We start from the raw sequence: 27,312 nt of genomic DNA, 5'->3' as shown, positions 1-27,312 counted from the left end.
CTGTATTAGACTATGTCTGAAAACATGAAAGCATTTGAAACAAAACCAGTGTCAGTGCCATATTTTGAATGTTGATTAGAAGAAACGTGCCATCCTGAATTTCTTTGGAATTCTATTTCTGGAAATATAGAAAACTAGGTTCTTCGGATCAATTGAAAATAGCCACAAACAATAAATGTAAGATTAATGAAAGTATAAAGGAGCTGACAATATATAAAGAATTATCAGGCCAGGGGTGCCTGGTTTGCTCCATCAGTTAAATGCCCAACTCTTGATTCATCTCAGGTCATGATCTTGGAGTTGTGGAATTGAGCCCTTCATCAGGCTTCATGCTCAGTGTGGTGTCTGCTTGTCCTTCTCCATCCTCCCCTCTCTCTCAAATAAATAAATAAAATCCCTCTCTCAGATAAATAAATAAAATCTTTAAAAAAATATCAGACCAAAATATAAGTGAAATCTAGGCCTTGGGAATTGGTATGGAGGTCAGGGCTCATCCAAAGGGCTATAAACCCACGAAGGGTGAGCCAGTTGAAAACTTGTCCCACCTGACCCCTACCCACCCCTGACAATAAGGAAAGCTGCCCTAATTCCCTTAGACTCGCACTCTTTCTCCACACAAAACTTCCTCCGGGTTCTGAGGAGATGCTGTGGGGAGCAGAGTTAGGGAAAATTGAATACCTCACTGTGTTTAACCTTAGACTTTAGTCTAAGGAAATGCATATCAGCTCCAAGAACAAGACGTTTATAGCCAACGACCTAATTCCATTCCTAGGCGGCAGCTTGTTTCTGGGTCCACCCATACCTTTTTCTCCCCGCACTTGGAGGAGAGATGAAACACCTAAGGGACGGAGGGGCCGCTATCCTTCAGCCTTGAGACCTTCTTTGGCAACAGGCCCCTCGGTTAAATCTGAGATGCTAGCTAAGCTTTCTTTGAACTAAAACTTTTTCAGGAAAATAATATTACCCCAATACAACAAACTGCCTACATGACAATGAAGACAGAAGGGAATGCTTGAAGCTGGGGAGGAAATGGGCCGGCTCACTAATGCCTTTCAGGGGTGCGGACAGGGTGGGGATACGGTGGGGATGCTGGAGCTTTCTCCCACCATCTCTGTGCTTGGTTCAGATTTTCCTCTGGACCCAGAGAACCCCCGAGACCCGTGAAGAGTGGAGGTGATACGAGGAGGCTGCCGCTTTGCTGAGGGCAGGGCTTAGTTTCCTCCTAGACAGAGGGAAGCTGAGAGAGGAGACGATGAGCCAGTACTCCAGGGTACCAGGAGAGAGAAGAAAGAAAAGGGAAACCACAAAACACCATCACTGGATTAAGTGGAATTCAGAAAAATGGATCTACTTGTGAGAATTACTTCATGAAATGCTGTTCACGACGCCCTGTGCCCCCAACAATCTTTAGTACAGACCACATATTTCAAGCAATGTGTGGTATGATTGGGTTTCTTACAGAAACTAGTGAGAAGGCCAAGTTCTCTGCATCAGCCTGCAAGGGGTCGACCCTACAGATGGAGAGAAAACAGGGTGCATCCAGGAGCGGGACTGTGTCTTAGCAGAACTCAGGGCAGTGGGAAGCTGGAGCTGCCTTAAACTGGGCCATAAAGGATGACTTAGATTTTCAGGAATATTGCAAGTTGACACAGTGATTGCTGAACATTGAAGTATATATATATTTACAGAGTATTGATTTAAAATACTTTAAAAACAAAGGTAATTGATACTCAAAAACTCATCACTTTCTAATTATTCTAATTATTTTGTTATCATGCCCTTAGGGAAGTAAAGACACAGGAGTGTGTCTGAGCAACTCCATGCTCGGGGCTGCCATTTTGGTATCTTGGAACTGGACATGTTGGGAATATATGCCTTGGAAATTATTGAATGCTACCAATTAGGGCCGGATTTACTCTCTGATTGACTCACAGACTTGAGAAAGTGATGGAGAAAATGTTAAAAACACAAATTAAACTAAGCCTAGGGATGCCTGGGTGGCTCAGTGGGTTAAAGCCTCTGCCTTCAGCTCAGGTCATGGTCCCAGGGTCCTGGGATTGAGCCCCTCATGGGCTCTCTGCTCAGCGGGGAGCCTGCTTCCTCCTGTCTCTCTGCCTGCCTCTCTGCCTACTTGTGATCTCTCTCACTCTCTCTGTGTCAAATAAATAAATAAATAAACAAACCAAAACCCCCCACAAACTAAACTTAAAAGTGGGCCTTGTCTGCGACTGTTACACCACGAATGGCACAAAAAACTGAACTATTTTTGGTTTTCACAAACTATCACCCAGTTCAACGAAGAAGCTCATCACATGCTCAACAAATGAGCAAACTTCCAACATACGATTTCACTCTTTACCTTTCTTACTTTCTTACCTCTTAACATAATTGAAAATATCAACCAGCATTCATGTTGGACTCACGCTCAGCTGGTGGGGGGACATTAGCCAGCATACCTCTGCCTCCCACCCCCACTGAACCTCAGCCTTGGCCTTTGCTCCAGCCCTGGGGGTGGGGGTGTCACAGAAAACCATAGGAGAGACAGTCCCCACCCTGAGTTCCCCACACCGTTCATCCTAAGGGAACGGCTCCTGCCAACTTGTGCCTGTGTAATGATTTTCCCCATGGGAAAATGGGGATGCAAGGGGCATGCCATGCCCACCATCAGCAAGGGGGGCGTACCTCGAAGATCAGCGCAGGAAGGCTCATGAGATAGCTATTCTTCCCTTGCATACAATATCATGCTGCATTTGACGTTCGTAAATAGGACTCTAAGACAATACAAGATCTGGATAATCAAAGAATCGTGGAAGCCAATTCAACAGTTCTAATGAAAACACATTTTAGAAGAGGCTTTGAGCAAGTGTTGGAACAAATAAAACCCTTTCTACTTAAGTTCGAACATTCTCTTAATTGAGATTTCTGTGAATTTGACTTCCTTGTTACACAATGCCAAGGACACATACTTTGCGGGGGGTGGGGGGGGTAAGAAAAGGATGGCAATAAAAAAGAGGAAAAAAACATAATGTGGCATTACTTATGTTTATTGGAAAATCACTCTCTTTATAGAGTGAATCTTCTAGTTAAAAGAAGATTATTCTTTACGACGCCCGGGTGGTTCAGTTAGTTAAGCCTCTGCCTTTGGCTCAGGTCATGATCCCTGGGTCCTGGGATTGAGTCCCACTCCTTGTTCAGTACGTAGTCTTCTCCCTCTGCCTGCTGCTCCCCCTGCTTGTAGTCTCTCTCTCTGACAAATAAATAAATAAAATATGAAGAAGAAAAAAAAAGACTATTCTTTAAGAACTTAGCAGAGGCTGCGGGTTATTCCCAAATTTCCATGCCCCCTTCTTTCTTTATCAATGGGATTCCTTGACTTTTAGCTGGCCACCTGATCCCCTAGCCCCCTAGCACTGCATTTCCCCATCTCTTTTGGCACTAAGTATGGCCAATGGGCTAGTTTATGGCCAGTGAGATCCAATTGTAAGGGGTGTGTGCAGCTTTGAGGGTTGAGTCCTTAAAGGGGAAAGACATGCTCCACTACCTCTGTCCCCATTCCGCTGCCTAGACGAGTGCCATAGTGGGAAGTGGAAGGCTATTTTAGAGTATGAGGTAGAGATTTGGTGTTAAGAATAGCAGAACACTAATGATGTACTATATCCTGGCTAACTGAACATAATAATAAAAATAAATTTAAAAAATAAATTAAAAAAAAAAAAGAGTAGCAGAACAACAGAAAGGGAGCCTGGGTCCCAAAACCATGGAGACATCATATCATTCTCAGATGAGCTTCTCAGACTTTAACACAACAGGGGAGTTAGCTTCTATCTTCTTTAGGCCACTGTTGTTTGGCCTTTGTTACAGCATCTGGCTTCTATATTCTGAGTAATATAATTACCATCATGTTAGAACATGTTAACCATTTGTTTTTAGTATTTTAGGGATAATATTCTTTCTAAACATGTTACAATTTTCTGAGCTCATAAAACAGAGCAGACAGAACATAATTTACTCTTTTTTGGAAAGACTAAATGGGAAAGCATAATTACTATTCTGAACAATAGTACAAAGAGATTGCCAAGGTCTAGGGGGCTGCTGGCCCATCAGTAAGTGGCCTCAGGCTGTAGGACTTGGTTCATTCATACCTAATTCCTGCCGTTTTTCTGACTCCCCTTGCTATCAGGGGTCAAATAAGAAAATATACACAATATTTTGGCCCAGATCCTCAAACACAGAAGTGGTCAATGAATGTTCTATGACTGTTATTGTTATTATCATTGTTGTTGTTGTTGTTGTTAGTATTATTATTACAGTTATGTAGAGGGAACAGACAGCTATTTTCAAAACTCAACACTTTTTTCTTCCCGCTTCAATCATAATCCCAACCATAAAGGCACAGGAGCTAGAAATCCCACTGTTCGGTGACATTATATTCAGCCACATTTACAGAATGGAAGCTAGAGTTCCTCCTTAATGTAGACTCTCTCTCTCTTTATCTCTTTAAAACGAACTTAATGGTCTTTTTAGTCATGAGATATAAGGAAAATCTATCTGTTGACCTTGAGTTGTCTATGAACTAAACCAACAGCAGAGGCTTCAAACTGAGATACAAATTCTGTTCCAGGTTGAAGAAGGCTGTTTTCGAGGCAGTCAGCGTATGGCTCTTCAGAGAAAATATGATGTGAAGAGGTTTCTGCTTCCTTCGACTGGGGTGAGAAGGGAGCTTAAGGCCATCAGATGGTGTTCTCACAGCAGTGAGCATGACCTGGCAGTGAGGTCACTGGCCTGGGCCAAGAGACATGGGCAGATGGGCCCTGGGAGGAGGCATGACCTATGAACTCTGGGGCGCTGACATCTGACTACTGGTTGAATTCTTCCTTTTCTGCTTGTAATTCACTCATATTATTCTCAAGACCCAGAGAAGGGGTTAAATATCACACCGCGTGTTAGCTGTGCGTGGGTCTTAAATGGAGAGCCTTGTGCCCATATTTGGAGCAGGGAGAGTTTCCACATGTGATTGACACAAGAGGTGATGGGCAGCGCAGTGTGGGAGAGCACCAGGCAAGAAGCAACAAATGGCCACCACCATAGACCTTGACATAGTCAGCACCACCAGGCATCCTCAGAATCTCCTGGGAAAGAGCCTTCTGAACACTCAAATACTGATTATTCTATTGTGACAATATTGTTAGCATAAATATACCATAATGATGCTATTATTGATGTAACAATTGTTACTATTGTATGATATTGATGTTATTGTATTTTTTATTCTATATGATTAATAAAATACCATTCAGTTAAAACAAAAATTCTTATTATATAGAAATATAGAATTATATTAGAAATAGAAATATCTTATTTCGCTTGCTCAGGATTTTTTTTTTAACAACTTCTGTCTCCCCAAATGAATCTCAAATAGTTAAAATTGCCGAATTAGTGGCCATTTGGTAAATGAATTGAAACTCTACACTTTCCTTGCTGGTCTCCCCACGATTAAGATCTTTTCATTAATGGTAAAATGGGCTTCTGGGTCTCAGAAATCATCAGAATAAAACTGAAGAAACCTAACAGGTTGCCAAATTTATTTTGCCAAGTGAGGATATTTTTTGAATTACCAAATCCTGACAACATACAACATTTAATAAAATGCTTTTTAGAATTCCCAAGTTCCTCACCACGTAAGACACTTAAATAAAATAAATTTTAACACCAAAACAGTAGGAAGCAGATATCTCAGAATAAAGGATGATCCTTTGGGCAGAACCATTTCAGCTTTATGAAGATTTTCATCTGGTTCTTATTTTTCTTGCGTCACCACAAGGGAGTCAGCCCTTCCAGCAGACGCCACCTGGTTTGAAGACATTCCCGAACACCAAACCCACTGCATGGGGAGCTGTCTGGGAGCTGCAGGCCTGAGATAATTCCCACACATTTCCCCAAATACATGGAAGGTGGACTTGAGCAAGAGCTGGGACCTGCTGCCCTTGTGAGACGTGGGCATGAGGCCTGCCTTCCATGTTGTAGGACCCAGACTGTCAGCTTACCATGCCAAAAAACTTTCTTCCTGCCCCGTTTTAGGAGCTCTGAAAACTGCCCCTTTTAGGACACAGGACAATTGCCAAGTCGGGCTCATTCCATGGACTGAATTTCCATTTTTCCTGGCCCCAGAAATGCTATGTCTGTTGGTAATTTTCATTCCTGGGTCACAGCTCCCAGGGGAGTCGAAGAAAGGCCAACTAGGAGAGAGGAATGTTCAGTGTGTTTCCTCAGATCCTGGATCTGCTCCCTGGCTCCATCAACTCTGTTGATAGAAGGCTGCCCTGCTCCAGCCTTCCAGAAGCAACTCCCACACCTCAGCAAGGGTGCAGGTGCCGAGCTGGGAAGACCCGCCCTGTGCCTGCTTCTGAGACATAGTTCTCTGAAGCCCATACTAAGGGCATATGCCCTTAGTGCCCATGAGAAAAAGGAGGCTCTCTTGGCTAGAAAAATAACCAGTGACAGAAGACTTTACTTCAGGAGATGATTGAGTAAAAGCCTCTTTTACTAAAGCCCGTGACCCCCAAATAACTCGGAGTCACCTCCCCACCCCCCCACCTACCGTTTTTATTTTCCAGCAGTTGGAGGAACTGCAGAGAACCAAAGGGATAAAGGTTGAATTCATTACCAATTCTTCCGGAAGCTCTGTCTTTCTGCTGACCTGAAATAATTTCCATACATTTTCCTAAATATATGGGAGTTAATTGCCAATTTGCATTTTGGTTCGAGTATTCAAGTCTCAAGATGGAAACATAAGCTCTTTCTTTCAAGAAAAATAACTGAAGGAAAACTTCTGAAGCTCGTTTTCTAATGCCCAAAAGGCTCGTGGAGAACAGACTCAATAGTCTTTCTTCTCTAGAAGCCTCTTCAGAAACCTCTTGGAGGAGAAGCTCTCCCTCCTCCCAGTTCAGATTGTTTTATGTGATTGCAATTGCATCAGAGAATTTCTTTTCCACCTGCCCCCCCCCCCCCACTCCAAACTGTTAGGTCTTCAAAGGGTCACAGGATTTGAGTTCTGCCTGCTACGCCTCCTTGGAGCCAAACTTGACATCAGCACTTTTTATAAGCAGGAATCTATGAATTAACACCCTGAATATTCCTGACGAGTTCCCTTGTTGGGCCTCTGTTTGGGAAAACGCTCCTGGGTCCTTTGACACTAGCCTGCCCTTAGTATTAATTTAAATGCCTCAGGAACATCATCTGCTTCTACTAAAATAAGTGACGAAGGAGTTCTGGAAAGTGGCTTCGAGCGCCGCCCTAGCAGGCACGGTTGGGGGAAAACTCGGTGCCTGAAACGCTAATTTAGATGCGAGCCTTCATATTGCGCGTTTAGCTCTGACCCTAAAAATCTGCTCGCCTCACAGCTTTCCCCATCTGGTGCAATTTGCTTTCTCACTTGTAAAAACACACACGACAGGGACAGCATGCATTGTGGGCCACGGTGTGACAATGAGGCCCTGTCCGTGACGCGCTTCCCTGAGAGAAACTTGTTTCGGCGCCCGTCGTCCCTCAGCAACCAGCCTTTCCTCACCCGGAGCAGCGGCCGCTCTGCCCAAGCCCCCATGCCCCAGCCCAACGTCCCTGAGGAGAAAGGAGATGATGGAGCCGTACCTTGTACCCAGGCTTCCGCCCTCTTTTCTTGGGGATCTTCACTGCTGGCAACGCGCCAGCTGAAGCGGAATAAAGGTTACGAACCGCCATCTTCATAGGTGTTGAGTGAAGTGGGGGTCGGCCTCGCTTTCTCCCCGGGATCCTCTGGGACTGCATGTCTGCCGGTGCCAGTCTTACAGAAGGAAGTGACAAATCGCTCACAGGCAGAAGAGGTGCTAAGAATTAGTCCAGACACAAAGCAAAACAAAAACAGAAGGGTTTGTTTGGTTTGCAAGGCAAGCATGTATCCAGTTTGGCGTTTGGAGCCTTACCTACCCTCCACTGGTGGTGGTGGTGGGGGTGGGGACCAAATACGAGAGAACCAGGCACCTGGAGGAGTTTTTACAGGGCTGTTGGGCTTCTGGTTAAATAATTTCCAGGAGAACGAATTTCCACAGAGCTGTGATGAAGTAGGGAGGATACTGGCTAGGGGGGAGAGGACAATAGCTTCCCAGCTCCAGACACAACTGAAAGTGTCACCAGCATGAGACGACTTCATCAGTGTGTGTCTCAAGTTTCCCCAGTTAATTTAACTTTGAAGTAATAGAATAATAGTATTAAATAAATCCAACCCTCCTCCCACTTCACTCCTGTCCCTTTGGCTGGGTTGTAAATGGTTGTGACCTTTGTGTTTCCTGTGAAAGATATTTAACAATACAAATCAGTTGTATTAGTTTGTCCCTTGGGGCGCCAGGGTGGCTCAGTCGGTTAAGCGTCCAACTCTTGATTTCGGCATGGGTCATGATCTCAGGGCATGGAGCTCACTTGAAGGCACGCTCTCTCTCTCTCTCTCTCACCTTGTGCCCCTCTCTGCCTCAATCTCTCCCTCTCCCTCTCTAAAAAAAGTTATGTCCCTTGATCAAAATATGGAGAGAATATACAGAGATGTTCATTTTAACATGATTTAGAATTGCAAAAATAAGATGGATAGAGCCCAAATAATAAGCAACAGGGGAATAGTTCATATATCTACAGGATAAAACAATCAACTAGTTAAAAGCCTTTAACAATACTATTTCTAGGGCCGCCTAGGTGGCTCAGTCATTAAGCGTTTGCCTTTGGCTCAGGTGGTGATCCCAGGGTCCTGGGATAGAGCCCAACATTGGGCTTCCTGCTCAGTGGAGAGCCTGCTTCTCCCTCTTCTACTCCCCCTGCTGTGTCCCATCTCTCGCTGTCTCTCTCTCTCTCACTCTGTCAAATAAATCAATAAAATCTTAAGAAAAAAAAATACTCTCTCAATAACATGAGGTTGAGTGAAAAAGCATCTCATAAATTACACATAAAAATTATCACCACTACACAAAAATTTCTGTGGTGAAAAGTGAAAGGAAACATGCTAGAATGCCACCAATGGCCAAGACAGTGGGACTGTGGGTAATTGTTCACTATGAACACATCCTTTCGCCCACACAGATACCCCATATACAATATTCATAGCATTAAAAATACTTATAATGAGGGGCGCCTGGGTGGCTCAGTTGGTTAAGCAACTGCCTTTGGCTCAGGTCATGATCCTGGAGTCCCAGGATCTGCTCAGCGGGGAACTGCTTCTCCCTCTGACCCTCTGCCCTCTCATGCTTTCTCTCTCACTCTTTCTCTCTCTCTCTCAAGTAAATAAATAAAATCTTTAAAAAAAAAAATACTAAGAATGAGCTTCTTCAGGTAGAGATGCCTAAATCTTGCAGCAAAAGGTAATCGATCCTCTCCAGCCCAGAGAACACAATGGTATCATGAGCTCAGGGGTCAGATTTCCTTGAACATTCAGGATTGTGACAAGTGGGACTGAACATTAGACTCTAATGCGGGAGGGATGTTAAGTGATAAAATTTCTTTCTGAGCCCAAGTGGTAGCCAACAGTGGAAATGAGAAGTTTTGCTCAAAATGCTACAGAAAGAGTTGGGAAAGGTGATAGGAACCATCCCTACCCTCCCTACCCTACCCTAGGCAACACTACAGGAACCACATTGCTTTGCACAAGAAAGAAAATATCGAATAGTGAATACTTGAGATCTGAAAACATGACAGGGAAAATTGGGGGCATCTTTTACAAAAGTTCACTTTGTTAATTCTCTGAATAATAACAGTATTCTCTCAATAATCTTGATCACTCTTGGAAATATCACACTTTGTACACAGAGTTTTAAAGCATGAATTTATTGTTAAATATTTCAGGTAGATAGACAAGCTGTTGGAGATGTCAATTTTCCCTGTTTTTTATGTTAGAAAAATATCGCATATCATTGATTCTAAGATGCATGCTTTATCACTCATTAACATCTCTGAAATCACAATGCACCGTAAAGCGCTGTAAGCACATAAGAATTCCATAAGGAGCAATTTTTCTTTCTTAAGGTACATGAAACAGTGCTATTATCAAGGGCATCTTACAGTCAATGAATCATGATCAATGAAGATAAGCCCATCAACATGTGAACAGAGCTATCATTCCATTTCTAGACTTGGTGTCAGAACTCCACTACCCCAAACCCTTATTTTCAAAAAAAAAAAAAAAAAAAAAGGCTTTGCAAAACATCAAAAACCCATGAACACTTATTCGTTACTATTTTTGCTGTGCAGAACTTGATCTGAGATTCTGAACTCTCGTGATTACGATCACATCCCTGCTTCTGCAGGTTTAGTATTAGTATTATACTAATACTAATTAGTAGTAATTAGTATTATTAGCTATCTGGGAAATAAGATTTTTTTCTAGTCTAGGACCTGTTTCTCTACCTTTCTACTTTGCTGCTAGTGAGGTCAGCACCGTATCTAACATGAAGATCAAAAGTCAGTAAGAGAAAACCCAGGACTAGAGTAAGGCATCGAATCTGTTTCTGGCAGGTGAAGGTTTATTTGGTTGCTGTTCTTCCCTGGTGAATTGTGATTCTCTGCTAACCTAGATTCTCCCTCACAAAAGTCTCGTTGAATAGGTTTTGGGGAGTAAAGGAAAGGTAACAAATTAATTAGCATATTATTCTAGGAATTTGTATCACTCAAAATTATACTGAACTACCCCAAATTTCTCAGTGCGTTAGGAAAAAATATTTCCTAGAAAACTAGTCATCTTTTAAACTGGGCTTTTCTGTTGTTCTGCTTCTCTTTCTCTATTGTGAGGAAGGAACAGGACTGGGGCTACTTTCTACATCACTTCCAGAGAAGTACATCTATCTTAGGGTATAAAGAAACTTTCCCAAAAACTAAATATGATTAATGAATTTCATGTTGGTGGAGCAGCAATGAGCTCTTATTGGTGCATTCGGAGCACACAGTAATTGGGGAGACGTGAACATAGCTCATTCATTGATCAAGAAGATACTATTTTGCCATTCCTTCTCACACATCAATACAATTTTAATACAGAAGTAAATGCAATGTTAAGTAACAAGACAGAGACTTTTAAAAACTGAAGAGGTTATTTTAATTATGGGAGAATTCTCTGAAAGTCTCCTTGGAATAATTTTAAAGAGTTGGGGGGAAATGCTTACAAAGTGGTATTTTAATAACAGACCCACGCACTTTGGAAATTGTGACAAATTGTGACAAAATTTCAAGGTCCCCAAAAATCTCCCTTTCCTCCCTTTCCAAAACTAAGACACGAACCTCAAAAAAAAGTAATAGCAAAGATTAATACTAAAAGTAAGGAAGGATCCCAATCTTGGAATACAGTAGAAAGAAGACATGGGATTTTTTTAGGGAGAACATAACCGTGGAAGATAGACAATGACCGTTTTTCACATGTTTAATGAAAAGATCAAAACTAATAGTAGAGGAAAATAAGAAGAGGTTGTCTTCTTAGAAGCCTAACCAACTGTGTCTTAAGAAAAGTTCTTTAAGAATGGACAGCAGCAACAAATCCTAATGAAAATGATACACTCAAAAGCAAAGGAAAAAAAATCTCTAAGCACTTCAGCAGAACAAATAGATCATTTATAATGGGGAAAATAATCAAGCTAGCTCTCTATAGCATCTTTAGTCCAAAAAATAATGGAGGCACCATAGTGACTATTTTTTCCCCCAGTGTTATAGTTGCCACAAATCCTTCTACCACAGGGCCTTTGCTTGTCCCTCTCCCTCTACTCCTACCTCCACTCTTTCTCTCTCTCTGTCTCTAAAATAAATAAAATCTTTAAAAAAAAAACCTCTTTCAAATTATTAAAATACAAATAAACACTGAAATAGAAAAATGAGCAAAAGACACAGATAATTCAGAGAGAGAGAAAGGAAATGAGGAAGGGGAGGGGGAGGGACAGAAGGGAAATAAATGGTCAATTATCAAAAGAAAAGACTCTAAACTTTACTGGTTACCTCCTCCAAAAGTATATTGATGTATCATTTATCGCTGATTGGACTGCTAAATGTGAGTAACCCAATCAATAGTTCAGGTTGGTGAGGGGTGGAAACTGGCTAACCTTTTGGGGGGAACAATTGAAAATCACTTAAAAACTTTCACATGCACACTTCCTAATCCAGCTGTATTAGGATAAAGCTGATAAGGCTTTATCCTAAGAAGATAATCTGAGATTAGCACCAAGATACATGACCAAGGATGTTCTTTGCAGGTTGTTTGTAATAGTGAAATACTGAAATTAATCAAAATGTCTCTCGAAACATTTTAGTTAAGTAAATTATTTCACATTCATAAAATGGATATTTTATGAATAAGATATTTCACATTCATAAATTCTAAATTTAAATATGTGTATGTGTATATGTATTCATCTGCTCCTAGCATATGTAGTATGATTCTATTCCTATCTTCTTTATGTATATGGATATAGATAAATCTGCATGCATTAGGCACAGAGAGAGGTCTTGGAAAGATAATCACCAAAAGGCTGATTGTAGTTGTCTCTGAGCGGAAAGATATTGAAAGATGTTTTTGCTGTCTTTGTACCATTCTGCATCGTTTGAATTTTTAAAACCATAGGCAGAAAACACTATAAATAGAAAAATAAACAATGAATGAATAATTCTATTGGTCTTGAAGGTTTTCTGGTGTTTTTCTTGTTGTTGTTATTGTTTTTTTCTTTTTGAAATCTGTGCTTCTTTAGATGGCCTTTTGTTTTCTTGTTTTCTCATGGTTTTGGTTCCTGAGCTACAGAACATCAGTGGCCACTGTTTTATTTATTTTTTTTTTTTAGAGTTATTTATTTATTTGAGAAAGAGTAAGAGAGCACAAGCAAAGGGAACAGAAGAGGGAGAAGGAGAAGCAGACTCCCTGCTGAGCAGGGAGCCCTCAATCCCAGAATCCTGAGATCATGACCTGAGCCAAAGGCAACCACTTAACCAACTGAGCCACCCAGACACCCCAGTGCCACTGCTTTAATATCCTAACAAATTGTGACCACAAAAAAAAGGACTTGATCACCGAAAATAATGGAAAAGGTTATTTCAGAGCTAACAAGAATGCTGTAAATAAGGGTACCTGGCTGGCTCATTCGGTAGAACATGCAGCCCCCGATGTCTGGGTTATGAGTTTGAACCCCTCATTGGGCGTAGAGATTATTCTGAATGTCATAAACAGATGGTAGACAGGGAGAGAGAACCAGCTCTCAAGAGACAAACAGCTCACTGCCGGCCCCCTCCGTGATTCCACCCCTTCCACGGAGGGACCAGGTGGCAGTCAGGTTACTGCCCCTCCCCCCAATGATTTCCCTCATCTCCAAAGACCTTTAAAGACCTCAAATGCGATCCAAATCATCCTTTCCATGGACTCTTGAACTGATACAACCAAGATGTACATCACTTGAGAACCCTCAAAATCCTGGAGGTATTATAGGATGACTCTGAATTTCTCTGCTTCTGACTGCAGACTTCAGCGAATACAGACAGCCTCGTTCAGGTCAGATTTGGAAGCCATCTTGGAACAAAGAACTTTAGTGAACATAAAAGATTCTGTCCCTAGAACAGCCTCATCCTCAAGTCTATAAATCTTCAAGTTATAAACCTTTCAGCAGTTGTCAAATCCTGGCTTGACATATTAAATCAAGTGATTTACTGCTGGTTTCCTAAATCTCTCTCTTCTTATCAAAACAAGGCTTGACTGGAAATATTACAACTTAACCAAGAGAAACTGAAATCTGGTCCATGAACTTGGGAAGGGCATTTTACCTGTCAGCTTTGCAAATCCAAAACATATAAGCCTATGTCCTAGCTAATGGGGCTTCATCAAGGTAAAAAAACAACGTTGTACACGCCCTCATCCCCACGGCTTCTCAGGCAGCCTAGGTGAGGCAGCCCCTCTATGTGAGGTTATTTCCAGGAAGAAGGATGTGCCTTGGCATCTCTCTAAAATTCAGCCATCCTTTGAGGTGGCCCAAACTCTATCAGCAATCGTTTCACTGCAATAGAAGGGTGAATAGAATAACATATAATAAATTTTTGTTGATTTTTTAAAATATGGGAGAGCTTTTCTGTAGGTATTTTATTCCATTCATTATATACTGATATGCCCTTGTCTCTACCTGTTGAAATAGACAAGGGTGAGTACAAAGAAACTGTAAATAAGCCAGCTTATCCTGGAAAGATAGGAACTGGCCCAGGAACAAAAGGGACTGGTTAGCCCCAGTTGTCCCACAGAATAACCAGGTAGAAAGCAGGTTCAACAGAATGTTCAAAGGTGATGAGTTTGTTAAATGTCTTAAGAGTAGTTGTGACATGCAGACTTGTTCCATCAACCCCCGGAAAACAAGCTTCTAGATATAGAAGGGAACTCCCTCGCACATAGAGGGAGACTTCAGGACATGGGTGTCTCCCAACTCTGCTGTAGGGTAAGGCGCGGCGGTGGGGGTGCTGAGAAGGATGTGGGGTGCTGGGGTGGGGCGGGGTAGGGTGGGAGGCCTTCCTGTCTCCTGTAGGCAGCCATCTGTGGTGAGAGCCGAATCTAAAAGTCTATCAAATCCATTCCACTCTTGGCTGACCTTACAAAAGCCCCTCCCTTCCACCACACTGGAACCCTCACCCGCATCCAGGAAGGGTGCAGCCGCCAAGGTGAGCTAGAGCCAAGATTCACATATTTAAGGGGAGGGAGGAAAGCCGCATCAAGCAGGAGCCCAGAATATGCACAGGGATGTGGGGGAAAACACCATTCCGATCTGCAGGATTTGGAAAAACTTTGGGGCGTTTGAAACATGAGAGATAGGCATCCCAGGGGTATGAATAATTCACCGGCAGGGTAGCTGTTCAGCTGGAGCCTGAATCCGCCCATTTTCTGGATCCCGCCTGGTCTCCAGCAGGCGGGAGAAGAGAGAAGCTGCTTTTAACTCCAGCACCCCGCTCTGGGCCCACGGACCTGGGGTGGCTCCTCAGAAGGGGAACATGAGAGCGCACGGGAAAGCAGGGGCTGGGGAGGGACTAGTCATCACCTCCTTGGTCCAGATGCCCATGTCTTTCCTTTAATGCCGTCCTTCCAGAAGACAGTGCTCTGGAGATCCTGGGTGCTGGCCCTGGGCCTGTCTTCCTCAACTCCATCCCTCACCCCGCCCCTGCAATTCTCTATGTGACCCCCCACCCCAGCGGTTTTCCAAGGCTTCATGACAGCTGGCTGCTGGCTGGATTGCCCAATGGAAGGTGCTTGTCTGAGCTTGAAGCATGGTGGTTGGCAGGGGTAAAGTCAAGGGAATCTAACACCCTCTCGCTTTGCTCCACTGCATCTCTGCCAGGAACCTCTCCCCTGTGGTTCTGGCTCCGGCTGGATAACCTAGTTAGCCTTCGGCAACAACAGCCCTTCCCTCTGCCCCTCCAGCCCAGGGGTGGTGGCAACCACGGGGATGGGGGCTGATTGTCCCGTCTCCTGTTTTGGCTCTTCCATCACCATTTCCCTGCATTAAATACTCAGTGTCTCCATTAAATACTCAGGCTCCTTTGAGAATTAACTCCTGTGTCTGTTCTCTCAGAGAATGGAGTGGGCACACCTGGGGCCATGCCTACGTGCAGACCTCCATGGGCTGTGAGAAGAAGCTGGGGGGAGGCAGGAGAGGAGATGTTCTCTGCCACTGCTGTGGTCAGCACACTCGTGGCTATATAAGGTGAGAGCCAATGATCTTCAAGGTAAAGCTTAAATTTTACACAGTCACGTGTATAGCATGCTATCACATGGAAGCCGAGAAAGACACATAAGTATATACACACAGAGGCAGGCATACACCCTTCCACATGCATCAAATATCTCTGGAAAATTTTAACAATGGTAGCAGTCATCTCTCAGTGGTGGGGGCACGGGAGGGCTGGGGTCTAGGGACTGGAGAGGGAAAGGGACTGTGCTCTGCACAACAATTTCCACCTTTCCTTTCTGGTGTGTATTCAAAAATAGAAACACAAACTAATAAACTCCACCTACAACCTCTTACTCTAGAGAAAGGAGAGTGGCGCTGTCACGTGCAGACCCTGATCAGCCCCTCCCAGCTGCACCAGCAGGGAGGAGGTGGGAGGGGCCAGTGCTCTGACACATGGGCGTGGCCCTCGTTACAGAGTCACGATTGCGCGCATTTGCACTGGCCACTGCAACACCCCATAACTCTGAAGACTTGACCAATCAGATCCGCAACCACTTGAGTGGGTGTCCATAGGACATAAAGCATAGTATTGGGCACTGGTGGAGATGACTCCAGACTTAGAAGGCTGGTCTCCAGTCCTGGCTCTCTGCTCCTTACCAGCTGAGTGAAGGAGATGAGTCTCTTCACCTCTCTGGGTCCCTGCACAGGTTTAGATCGCTAACATCCCTGTGGAGGGAAACTGACAGGTTCAATCATAAAGGGCCAAGCCCTTGTTCAGACTGCAAAAGTAAGAGGAGTATCAGCTCCCCAGTGCCCCTCGTTCCCACAGGACAACATAGAAACAAAAGGGGCGAGATGACTGCACTGGGAGAGGTAAGGCCCCTGCAGAGCAGCCACCAGCACCACTCTTCCCACCAGGCTGCAGAGAAGCAGTCTTAGAGTCTGCAGCTGTGCCTTGAAGGAGAGCCAATAGAGGGCCCCTATCAGCATCCTGGAGGCAATGAGAAATTGTCCTACAACATGTGTCCCAGGCAGGTGCAGTCATGGGCAGGTGATCTGGAAGCAGCTCCTCACCAGCCTCCCGTGCTGTCCTGCTCTGGGAAGGATTTTTCCTGGAGGCACAGGGATTCTGCCAAGACTTAGATCAGCTGCAGTCAAGCCTTGCCTGAGTGGCCTGTCTCCAAGGAACATGGTGGAGCCGGCCCTCTACGTTCCCCTCTGACTTTGAGAAGCTTACCCCTTAGAAGGGGAGAAGAGACAGTTGAACGTGATCTGCCAGGAGGACAGCTCTGAAACAGTGCATATCCTCAGGGTGAGGACCCAAGAGCCCAGAACGTTAGGAGAGGAGGGGTCCTTTGGGCCTGAGGTTCTCGGGCCCGCAGGATGACAAAGAGGAAGCCAGAGTGTGGGGCCTGCCGGTTCCTCTCCACCCCACCCTCACCAGGTCCTTGCAGCCTGGCACTTCCTGAGGGATCTTGTACGCCGTCCTTCCCGTCTGCTCCAGACCCTAGAAGATATCCAAGCAGAAATGCTCCCCTGTGTGCAGCCCCTGGAGATTACCATCCATTACCTACACCACTCCAGAAGGCTTTCAAGCGCTTGAACTTGACAATGAAAGTGGCCTGCTTCCTATCAGAAGGAGAGGTAGAAGGAAGGAGAACTCAAGGTAAGTTAGTCATGAAGGTTCTCCTCAGACACCCCTACTTTGATGCCTCCACTCACAGTTTTCTCCAAGGCTGAAGTCAGGAAAGTGGTGTTACCTGAGCTCTGCTCAGCTCTTCAAGAGAGCTCTATCTCTATCCTCTCTTCCAAAAGCAGCAACTTCTACCCAAAACGTGAAGCCTTTCCCCTTGGCCAGATGGAAAGGAATGCCCTTCAAAGACTTGTGTGCCTCAAGGAGGTGGCTTCCCAAAGGGTCCCTCCCCACTGCAGTGAATGCTTCTGTTCTACAACCTCCCCTGTGGCTATGACTGAATGATTTCTACCATAGCACCTGCAACATGGCATCCCACTTATTCGTGTACTTGTCTGTCTCTCCCAATATACTCGAGCTCCTTGAAGGAGATGCTGTCTTGATCAACATAATCCGCCTTTTCAGTGTCTGGAACATCTTAGGGACTTAACACGTGTTTATCAGATAAATGAAGAATGAATGAATGAATGATCAGCCAGTCAACCTCTCTTCCCAGACTCCTCTCATTCCCCAGCACGGAGGCAGCAGGATCCAGCCCAGGCTACTTGCCTCCCCCAGGCTCAGCCCATGGGCCACTTTCCAAAGAGGCCACTCCAGCAAGATACAGGGCACCACATGCTACCAAGACAGACCTTCAGCTCCATCATCTCTATTAAGACAAGCATGACTGTCCTTGGTGCACAGATGAGGCTCTGAGGCCCAGAGGGGTGGCATGAGATGGCTCATTAGTGGGCAGAACTCAGGTTCCAGCCCTGGGCTCTTGCCCAAATCCCTTCAGCTGCCTCCCAGGGTCAGCCCTGGGTAGCATATAAGGAGATGGCCATGGGGCTGGTTAGGGGGGCAGGAGGGAAACCTGACCCTCAAGCCACACCTCCACATCTTCTAGGACATCAAGAGAAGGCACAGATCCAAAGTGAAAGCCTAGGTGGGCGAGACAACCCAATCAAGTTGCCCAGTCCGCGATGACCAGATGGAGAGAAGAGCACATTTACTGAATCAGCACCTGCGTCACAGATACCCACGTATTTCTAAGGGCTTGTTAAAGAGTAGTCGCAGGTAAAGGAGGGCACTGCTTGCTGGAAGATTCTTGTCTCTACTACGAGCCAGAGCTAGAGCCAGCGGCTTTCTCCGAACTGAGGTCCTACAGTGGAAGGAAAGGCACTTTTTAGGGCAGCTACAAATATTTCTTTCTCTCTCTCTCTCTCTCTTTTTTTTTTTTTTTGTAAACCACCATTTCCTGTTTTGTTCTCTATTTATACTTTACATTTAGTTTTGAGAAAGCACTGGTGGTTTGGTGTTTTGGTTGTTTCTAGTTCGGTCTTTATCTACAAAGCCGACTCTCTTTTTGAAAGAACTTTCTGTAATGTAAACCAACAGTAGACCTAGATTCTTTTCAAAGGCTTTGCTAAGAAAAATTCTTCTTCAAGCTTTAACGATAAGACAGGGAGGTTCAAACAGTGCAAGTCTCATCTTCCCAAGTCAATGCCTCAGGGAACTGGAATCCATTCACCAACCTTGGGGATTAGTGAATTCCCCAGAGCTTCTTGGCACAGTCACCTTTCCAAGCCCCAACATTTTCGCACAGATTTCCAGGCACGAGGTCGTTCATACCGAAGCACAGAAACGTGTAACTGTAATATCTTCATTGGGATACTCTCTGCAAAACTTTGACATATTTTGCAGAGAGTATCTCTCTGCAAAACTCTGATGTTTTGCAGAGACCCTAGACCCAGGGTTAGTGCCATGCAGTGAGTGCAGCGACTTAGCGTTTGCCCTCGAAGAACACACTAAGAACATCGCGCGCTCTGGCCCCACGGATGCAAGGTACAGTGGTCAGCAGAGAACAAACATGAAAACAACCCCGGAACTAACACCCTCACTGCCGGTTCAAATCCAAGAGAGACGCCTTTCCGACGTTAAAGGGAAGAGCAAGAGCAGGTCATCCCGATGCCGGTTTTAGTTCTCCGTGCTTGGTAACTGAGAACCTGGCTTCCCCAGTAGGAAGGAGCAGGTTCCCACCATTGAGGGGTCAGGGAGGGGAGCAGGTGGTTAGGGGTCAGCCGCAAGGATAAGGAGAGCCACCTTTGAGTCACGGTGGGAAGGAATTAGAGCTGCAGGGTGACTCCTGGGCCTCAGTGTCCTGACCCGGCCAACCGAGACACCAGGATTCGCCAGATTCATGCCAACCACCAGGCTGCCATGAGGATCTGAAGAAAAAAATGGCCACAAGAATCCATCATAATCTGCAAAGCCCTACGTGATGTAAATGATGGCTGTTGCCAGACAAATAATTCTTTTTTTTTTTTTTTTTGGCTCCTTCTGCAAAGAACAGATTGTCGATAGGAACTCTGTTTCCCAACCAGTAGCTTGCGGGGTCCCCAAAGACCGCCCACAACAAAAGTCTACATTTTGGTCTACTGCACGGAAGAAATATCCCAAAGGCACCGGAGAGCGCCATGCACCTCGTTGCTTCCTGCGGGGCGTCACAGAGGGCTGCCTCCCCTCTAGATTAGATCCTCCCCCCACCATGAGGGGGCAGCCGCTGCCATCGCCACTGGGGAGTTTCCACAGCTCTCTGGAAAGCCAGGAGGCAGAGAGGCAGGGTGGGTCACCATCCATCACCTGCACACTCAGTCCCTGCCCACTGTCTCACTCTCCCCCTTTATTTCACAAAATAAAATCCCAGGGCCTTCAAACATTAGGAGTGCCAACTATCACCAGGGTTGCGGAGAGAAGAGATAAAGGGGGGGGAGGGCTGGAACGAGGAGCACCAGAAAACTCAGCTCCCGATGGTTTTTTTTGTCTCACTTAAAGGAAGGACAACGAACTGCCGTCCTAATTTGTGTCTGACCACCAAGGGTCACAGAGTCTTCTCAGTTATGCTGGGAAGTGTGGTCACAGCATCATCCCGTCATGGACATGGCAGGCACAAGTCGCTGTTTCTCTGACCAGTGGCCTCTGGTGGCCCCCACACGCTTCATGGCACCAGAAGACCGGGGCCCCACAGCAACTTCTGAGGCCCTCAAAAAGGAACTGCTGGCCAGAAATGGACTCTTCCCAACTGTCTCATCCCTTCAATCATTTGGAAGATATTTCCTGAGCACCTGCTGTGGGCCAGGCCCTGTGCAGAGCCCACTGGGGACGTGAAGATGAGACCAGAATGATGCCTTCTGCAGACACACTCAGGAGGGGGGAAGGGAAGCAGAGCACATAGGTCACCCCGCCTTCTTTCTTCCAGCCCTTCCCCACGCGCAGCCTCCCCACCCCCGCCACCTCCACGGGCATGCGCATGCCCACATGTCCCCTTCCAGGAGAACCCCACAGTTGAGTCCTCCGTGCCTGTGTTGTCAACACGCAGCTTCTTGGTCTCAGTCTTCCCCAGGATAGTTTTGAGCCTGGTGATGCTGGCAGGTCACCCGAAAAGGTAAAGCTGTCACAGACAAGGAGGGCTGGGCAATGACTACAAAGACAGAGCCTCTGCTGGCCAGGCCTACCAGCCCATGGCAAAACAGCCAAGTGTATCTTTCAGGTCTCCCTTGGGCAAACCCTTCTCCCCCCGGAGCACCCCACCCTTGGACACACAGGCTTCCCAATCGCTCCAGCCCGCATGGGCTACTTGCCTCACACCCTCACCCCCTTGCTTCTGGGGCTGTCTCTGGTGGACGCCGTTAGGCAGAGGGCCCTGCTGACAGGACCAACAAGGCAACGGATAGTAAATAAATAAACACATGAGCTAATAAAGCATATACCCATGCAGACATTGTTTTGTTAGATTCTTACTACAAGCCCTTAAGGCAAATATTATCAGGTACCCCCATTATACAGATGAGGAGTCTGTCAGATCTACATGGATGAGGGCTCAGAAGGGCTCCTTGTCTTCTCAGAGGTCACACAGCTAAGGCCAGGACAGCCTGTCTCCACTGGCAGGTGGTTAGCAAGATGTTAGCTGCCGAGACCCAAGGAGCTCATCTCCCAGGGCTTTTGTTTCTGGCTGGGAGATGCTGCATTTTAAAAGCGGACTCCTCCAGGCGAGAAGCCATGTGCACATCCTGAGACAGGGGATGAGGTTGTTAGTGCTGGGTCTGGGCTGGATGAAAGCTTCTGTGACCTCTTAGGGGCCTTGCACACAGTGAATCCTCAGCAAATACAATTTGGTTGATAAAAAAGAAAGGGAGGAGTGCATTAGAAACAATGCACTTGCGGCCTTCCACTTCTTGGTATCCCACGTCTTGGTTGCTAAAGAAAAGGTCAAAAAAGGAAAAACTAACCCCTCTTTTGTCCTGCTCCTCTCCAGGGGCTTAGCCGCCAGCGTCATCTCCCAAACCCCATCCCCTCTCCAAAGGTTTCCTGCGGCCATGGGACAACAGTGAAATCAATTCTTAATTAGCTTTCAAAGTTTACCTTTGGAAAATCTGTATATATGAATATTTATTAAACACTTACTAGGTGCAAGACATTTGTGCCAGCCCCTGGAGATAGAAAGGGGGCATCGGAGAAGCGTGGAAACAGGAGAATGCTTGCAGCCGCCAGGCATGCCTAATCTAGGGACAACCTTTCATACTTAACTGGAGGAGGCAGGAAGAAAAGTCTCCGCAGAAGTCAAAACACAGAAGGGGCTGACAGTCACAAAAAGCACTAAAGAATGTGAGGAGTTGTTGTTGGGTTAATTTTTTTTTTTCGAAGCGAGAAGAACAAGGAGAGAATTAACCCACGGCTCAAAATAGACTGGGGAGTTCACAAGTGGCAGTGAGATGCCAGGAACAATTTGTTTCTATGTGTTTAGCACCAAAATGCAAAGGATCTCAAACTAGAAGCCATGAACAAAAGACAGAGGGGAGACAGGGAAATGGACAAGATGCGTGTTGCTTCAGTGAGCTCAGATCTCCCCAGGCTCAGACAAAACACCCTCTTGGGTGCAGCAGGAGTTTACACAGAGGGTCTCAGAGCTGCGGTTGGAAATTTCCAAGAATCATGGGCAGGTGAGAAGCTCTAGAGGAACACAGGTGCCTATTTTATCCCAGTTTTCGGAGCACGTTAGCTTCTGGATGTGGAAATTTATATGCTCTTATCAAAGGAAGTGGTCAGTAATACCAGAACACTGGCTTTCTGAGAGCAAATTCCCCTTACACTTAAGGCTTTCCCTAGCTAGATGCGAGAGGGGGTGGAAATTAGGTTGGAGATCAGAGGAATGCCATCACCATGGCCTGTGTTGATTACCATAAACGCTTTGACACAATGTCCCAAGATTATTTCATGGATCAAATAGCTCACATGAGCAGAGAGATAATACTTGGGGGGAAAAATCAAGCAAGGTTCCAAGTTGCATGACTAACGGTATAGCAGCCATCTGCTGGTGGTCTCTAATGGTCACCCCAGGTCTCTAGTCTCCGTTATACCCTCCCTGGTGACATGGTTAAAGATTTAGAGGACAGGCTTAGCGAGTGAGCAGATGACACGAGTCTAGGAGGGACAGCTAATGCCCGCGGATTACAGAACTGAGATTCAAAACGTTTTCATTGGAAGGACCAAATCAGACAAATGAAAGTTTCGAAAGATAAATAGCTAACACCTCGTTCACGGATGTACAGGCGAGATTAGACAGGAAAGGCTTCCCGCGTGAAAACCCTCTAGGAATGTTTGTTACTAACGAGTCTTTTATAGACGCTGGGGAGGCCCATTTTAGCAAGAAATTCACGGGAATATAGATCACGTGGTGTCCAGATCGAGAGAAACAACAACTCTGTTGTCTCCAGAGCATCTGGAGTCTTACACTTGTTTCCAGGGCGAGATTAAAGGAAATGTTGCCTCCAGAATGGGAGGAGAGTGGAGGCAGATGGAGACTTTCCTTTGCGGAGCAGTTGAAATAGTGGACATGTGGCTTGGAGAAGAGATCGATGAATCCAGGCGGCCCGGCAAGGCTGAAGCAGTATCACCCCATCCTAGGAGGGCAGCCTCCTAGACGGTGCCCTGTGATCCCCATCCCCTGGGTCGTCTTTCTCACCCTGAGCCAAAGATTTAAATTGGGGACGCCTTGTTGGCTCAGTCGGTTATGCGCCTGCCTTTGGCTCAGTACATGATCCCAGAATCCTGGCATCGAGCCCCACATCAGCACGTAGTCTGCTTCTCCCTCCCCTCCCCCCACTCATGCTTGCTCTCGCTCTCTCTCTCTGTCTTTGAAGTAAATAAATAAAATCTTTCAAAAAGAATTTAAATTGTTAATTAAAGGAATGATGACTCCAAATGCTCACTATGTAAGGGCCAGTGTAACTCAAAAGCAGGAAAGCAACAATTAAAGTGCTTCCTGATATCAGCAGCAAGAACTGAATGAGATACTCTGTTACCGCCAGTGGCTGTGTATTGCCCAGGCCAGGAAGCCGGTGCCTGCACCTCGAACGGGACCAGTACGTGCTGAGCAACTGCAGATCACCTGGGTTTGTCCTCACGGCTCCGAGGGTTGTGTCTTTCTCAGGTGAATCCGATCAAATCCCGTTCTTTTACACTTTCTGCAGTTCTGTCACTTCTTCCTAGGCTGAGGAGCACCTTGCTAGCTGGGACAAATTCCAAATCCCAAGAAGCCAAATTAGGTAAGGACATCAGAGCTTATTAAAATAAGGAAGTCAGTAGAGGAAAAGAAAAATATTTTATCCATCCCAAACATCAATCCCTTTTACTATGGTCTTATTTTTTTTAGGATTTTAAAAAATATTTTATTTATTTATTTGCCAGACACAGCACAGAAGCAGGGGTGAGTGGCAGGCAGAGGGGAAAGCGGACTCCCCACTGAGCCAAGATCCCAATGCGGGACTCGATCCAGGACCCTGGGATCATGACCGGAGCCAAAGGCAGACACTCAGCCAGCTGAGCCACCCAGGTATCCCTACTATGGTCATATTATCAGTCTCTTGTGTTATATTTTGTAATAGATTTTCAAGAAGTATCTTTGCTATGAGACCTGAAGGGTAGAGGTCAATCAAGATGAAACCAGAATGGAATCGTAGCAGAGTGGTTGGCACCGAGAGGCTGCTCTGTAGATTCTTATTGAATTGGTTTGAATGGGATGGGAGTGAATCAAACAGATTTAAATTGAAGGTCTCAGGAGGAGCAAAGTAAATCATGGCAAATCCACATCCTGGAATACAGCTCAGTCTTTAGAAAGACGAATTCCCTGGTCCCAGGGCAGGCGAGAGGGGCACAGTCAGGCTTCTCTCTGTGTGCTAACAGGGACAGGCCTTCAGGATTTATTGTTGCTTTAGAAAACAACAATATGAAGTAGCCAAAAAAATAGGCACACTTATCTCAGGTGTGTGTCATCTGAATGTCTACTAAAAAAAAGCATATATTTTTCAGAGCATATTTTTAGTTTATTGACTAAAGTTACTTGAGCACACCAAACAGATGGCTAAATATTTCAAGCTTTATTCTTTGATAACTTAATGTGCAGTACATTTGCTTCCTAGTGCTATCATAATTAATTAGCACAAACGCGGTGGATTAGAACAGAAATTATTCTGTTATTCTCGCACAGTCCAGGAGGCTAGAGGTCTGAAGTCAAGATTTCAAGCAAGGTTGATTCCTTCTTGGGGCCATGAGGGAGACTCTGAGAATCTGTTGCATGCCTCTTTCTAGGTTCTGGTGGCTCCAGAAATCCCTGGCATTTCCTAGCTAGCAATCCAACATCTTCCCAAATTCTTCCTCCATTGTCACATGGCCTTCCCCCCACTCTGTGGTATCTGCATCTCTACATGGCCTCCTCATAATGACTCTAGTTATCGGATTTGGGGCCTACCCTAATCCTGGATGACCTCACCTTAACTAATTCCATGTACAAAAATCCTAATTCTAAATAAAGTCACATTCTGGAATTCCAGATGGACATGAATTGGGGGGGAGGGGGACACTATTCAACCTAGTACAAGTAGTATGGATCTACCTTTCTCTCTCTTTTTTTAAAATTTTACTTATTTATTTGAGGGAAAGAGAGAGCACAAGCCAGGGGACAGAGGGAGAAGGAGAAGTAGGCTCCATGCTGAGCAGAGAGCCTGATGTGGGGCTCGATCCTAGGACCCTGAGATCATGACCTGAGCCGAAGGCAGATGCTTAACTGACTGAGCCACCCAGGAATGCCTTTTCAATTAAGGGGAATATTGTCTTTCACCTTATCAGCGATGGTGGTTGTGTTAACTCAAATATGAATTTTACAGAAGTCTTTTGCTATCATTTAAAGGCATTTTGCAGGGTACCTGGGTGGTGCAGTTGGTTAAGCATGAGACTCTTGGTTTCAGTTCAGGTCATGATCTCAGGGTCTGTGGATGGAGCCTGATGTCAGGCTCCTTGCTCAGCAGGGAGTCTACTTGAGGATTCTTTTTCCTTCTCTCTTAGCCTCTTCCCCCTCTCCCAGCTTGCACACATGTGTTCTCTCTCTCTCTCTCTCTCTCTAAAATAAAAATAAATCTTAAAAAAATAGTAATAAAATAAAGGCATTTTTCTTCCTGTATCCCCTGGGAAAATGAAGAAAATGTGATAGCCTTTTCTTGTAATACTACTCTAAGTTTTTTATCCCTAGACTAATTTGTGCAAATAAAGTTTTCCATTTAAATCTACATTGTCCAAATAAAAATATTTGTTTTAATTGGGGTATAATTTACATACAGTGAAATACACAGGTCTTATGGGTACAGTTAAATGAATTTTGATACATGTTTACACTAATGTAATTCATACACCTATCAAATACAGATTATTTTCATCACCCCGGAAAATTCCCTTACACCCCTTTCAAGTCAACCCCACTCCTCAAAGGAAACCACTGTTCTGATTTCTAAGACCATACATTAGTTTTCTCTGTTCTTGAGCCTCATAATGGGATCATACAATTTGTACTCTCTTACAGCTGGCTTCATTAGTTCATAAACCTATTTTTGCATATACCAGAAGTTTTTTTCTTTTTATTGCTGAGTAGTATCCCATCGGATAACTACACCATAGTCTGTTCATTCATTCACCTGTTGATAGCCATTTGGACTGTTTCTAGTTTTAAGATATTTTGAATAAGTCCGCTAGGAACATTCATGTATGAGTCCTTTGCAGACATACGTTTTCAGTTTCTGGAGATGTTGGGTCATAGGATAGGTTCCAGTCTAACTTGGTAAGGAACTGCCTGACAATTTCCCAATGGTTGTACCGTCTTTGCTGTACCAGTAGCATAGAAGAGGGCCAGGGGCTCTATATCATCACAACATTGGTGCTGTTAGCCTTTCACTTTAGCTATTTTACCAGGTGGAATTTAATTTGCATTTCCTAGATGATTAAAGACATTGAACAACTTCTTATGTGTATATTGGCCATTTGCATATCTTCTGTTGAAAGTGCCTGTTCAAGTCCTTTGCCCAAATATTTATTATTGGGTTGCTAACCTTTTTAATTATTGAGCTGTAGAAGTTCTATATCTATTTATCTGGATCCAATTCCTTTGTTAAATATATGTACTACAAAACTTCTTCCCCAGTCCATGGCTTGCTTATTCACTCTCTGAGTAGTGTGTGCTAATAAGCAAAGGTTTTTCAAAAGACTCCACCAAAAAAATTGCTAGAACTGTTATTGGGATTCAGCAAAGTACAGGATATAAAATCAATGTACAGAAATCTGTTGTATTTCTATACACTAATAATGAAGGAGCTGAAAGAGAAATCAAGGAATCCATCCCATTTACAAGTGTAGCAAAACCCATAAGATACCTAGGAATAAACCTAACCACAGAAGTTTATTCCTGTACTCTGAAAACTATAGAACACTTACGAAAGAAATTGAAGAAGACACAAAGAAATGGAAAAATATTCCATGCTCATGGATTGGAAAAACAAATATTGTTAAAACGTCTATACTACCCAAAGCAATCCACACATTCAATGCAACCCCAATCAAAATGACACCAGCATTTTT

The 27,312-nt window shown here is 44.8% G+C and overlaps 1 protein-coding gene across 10 annotated transcripts in view; it reads right to left on the bottom strand.

Annotated features, from left to right (window-relative positions):
- Positions 1–27,312, bottom strand: part of SCML4 (Scm polycomb group protein like 4) — a 99,576-nt gene that overhangs the window by 43,989 nt on the left and 28,275 nt on the right. For 9 of the 10 annotated variants that reach the window (XR_009354515.1, XR_009354514.1, XM_059176950.1 and 6 more), the window contains 2 exons: positions 7,648–7,862; positions 6,599–6,697 (listed from right to left, as the gene is read on the bottom strand). Coding sequence is in view for 8 of the 10 variants with exons in the window: in XM_059176950.1 (XP_059032933.1) it covers positions 6,599–6,697; positions 7,648–7,862 (314 nt within the window). In the remaining 2 variants the exon portion in view is untranslated. The remainder of the gene's footprint in view (positions 1–6,598; positions 6,698–7,647; positions 7,863–27,312) is intronic. The other variant, XM_059176947.1, reaches the window with a different exon arrangement.

The sequence above is a fragment of the Mustela lutreola genome, chromosome 6, assembly GCF_030435805.1.
Source record: "Mustela lutreola isolate mMusLut2 chromosome 6, mMusLut2.pri, whole genome shotgun sequence".
Lineage (NCBI taxonomy): Eukaryota > Metazoa > Chordata > Mammalia > Carnivora > Mustelidae > Mustela > Mustela lutreola.
This window is presented reverse-complemented; position numbering and strand designations above follow the sequence as displayed.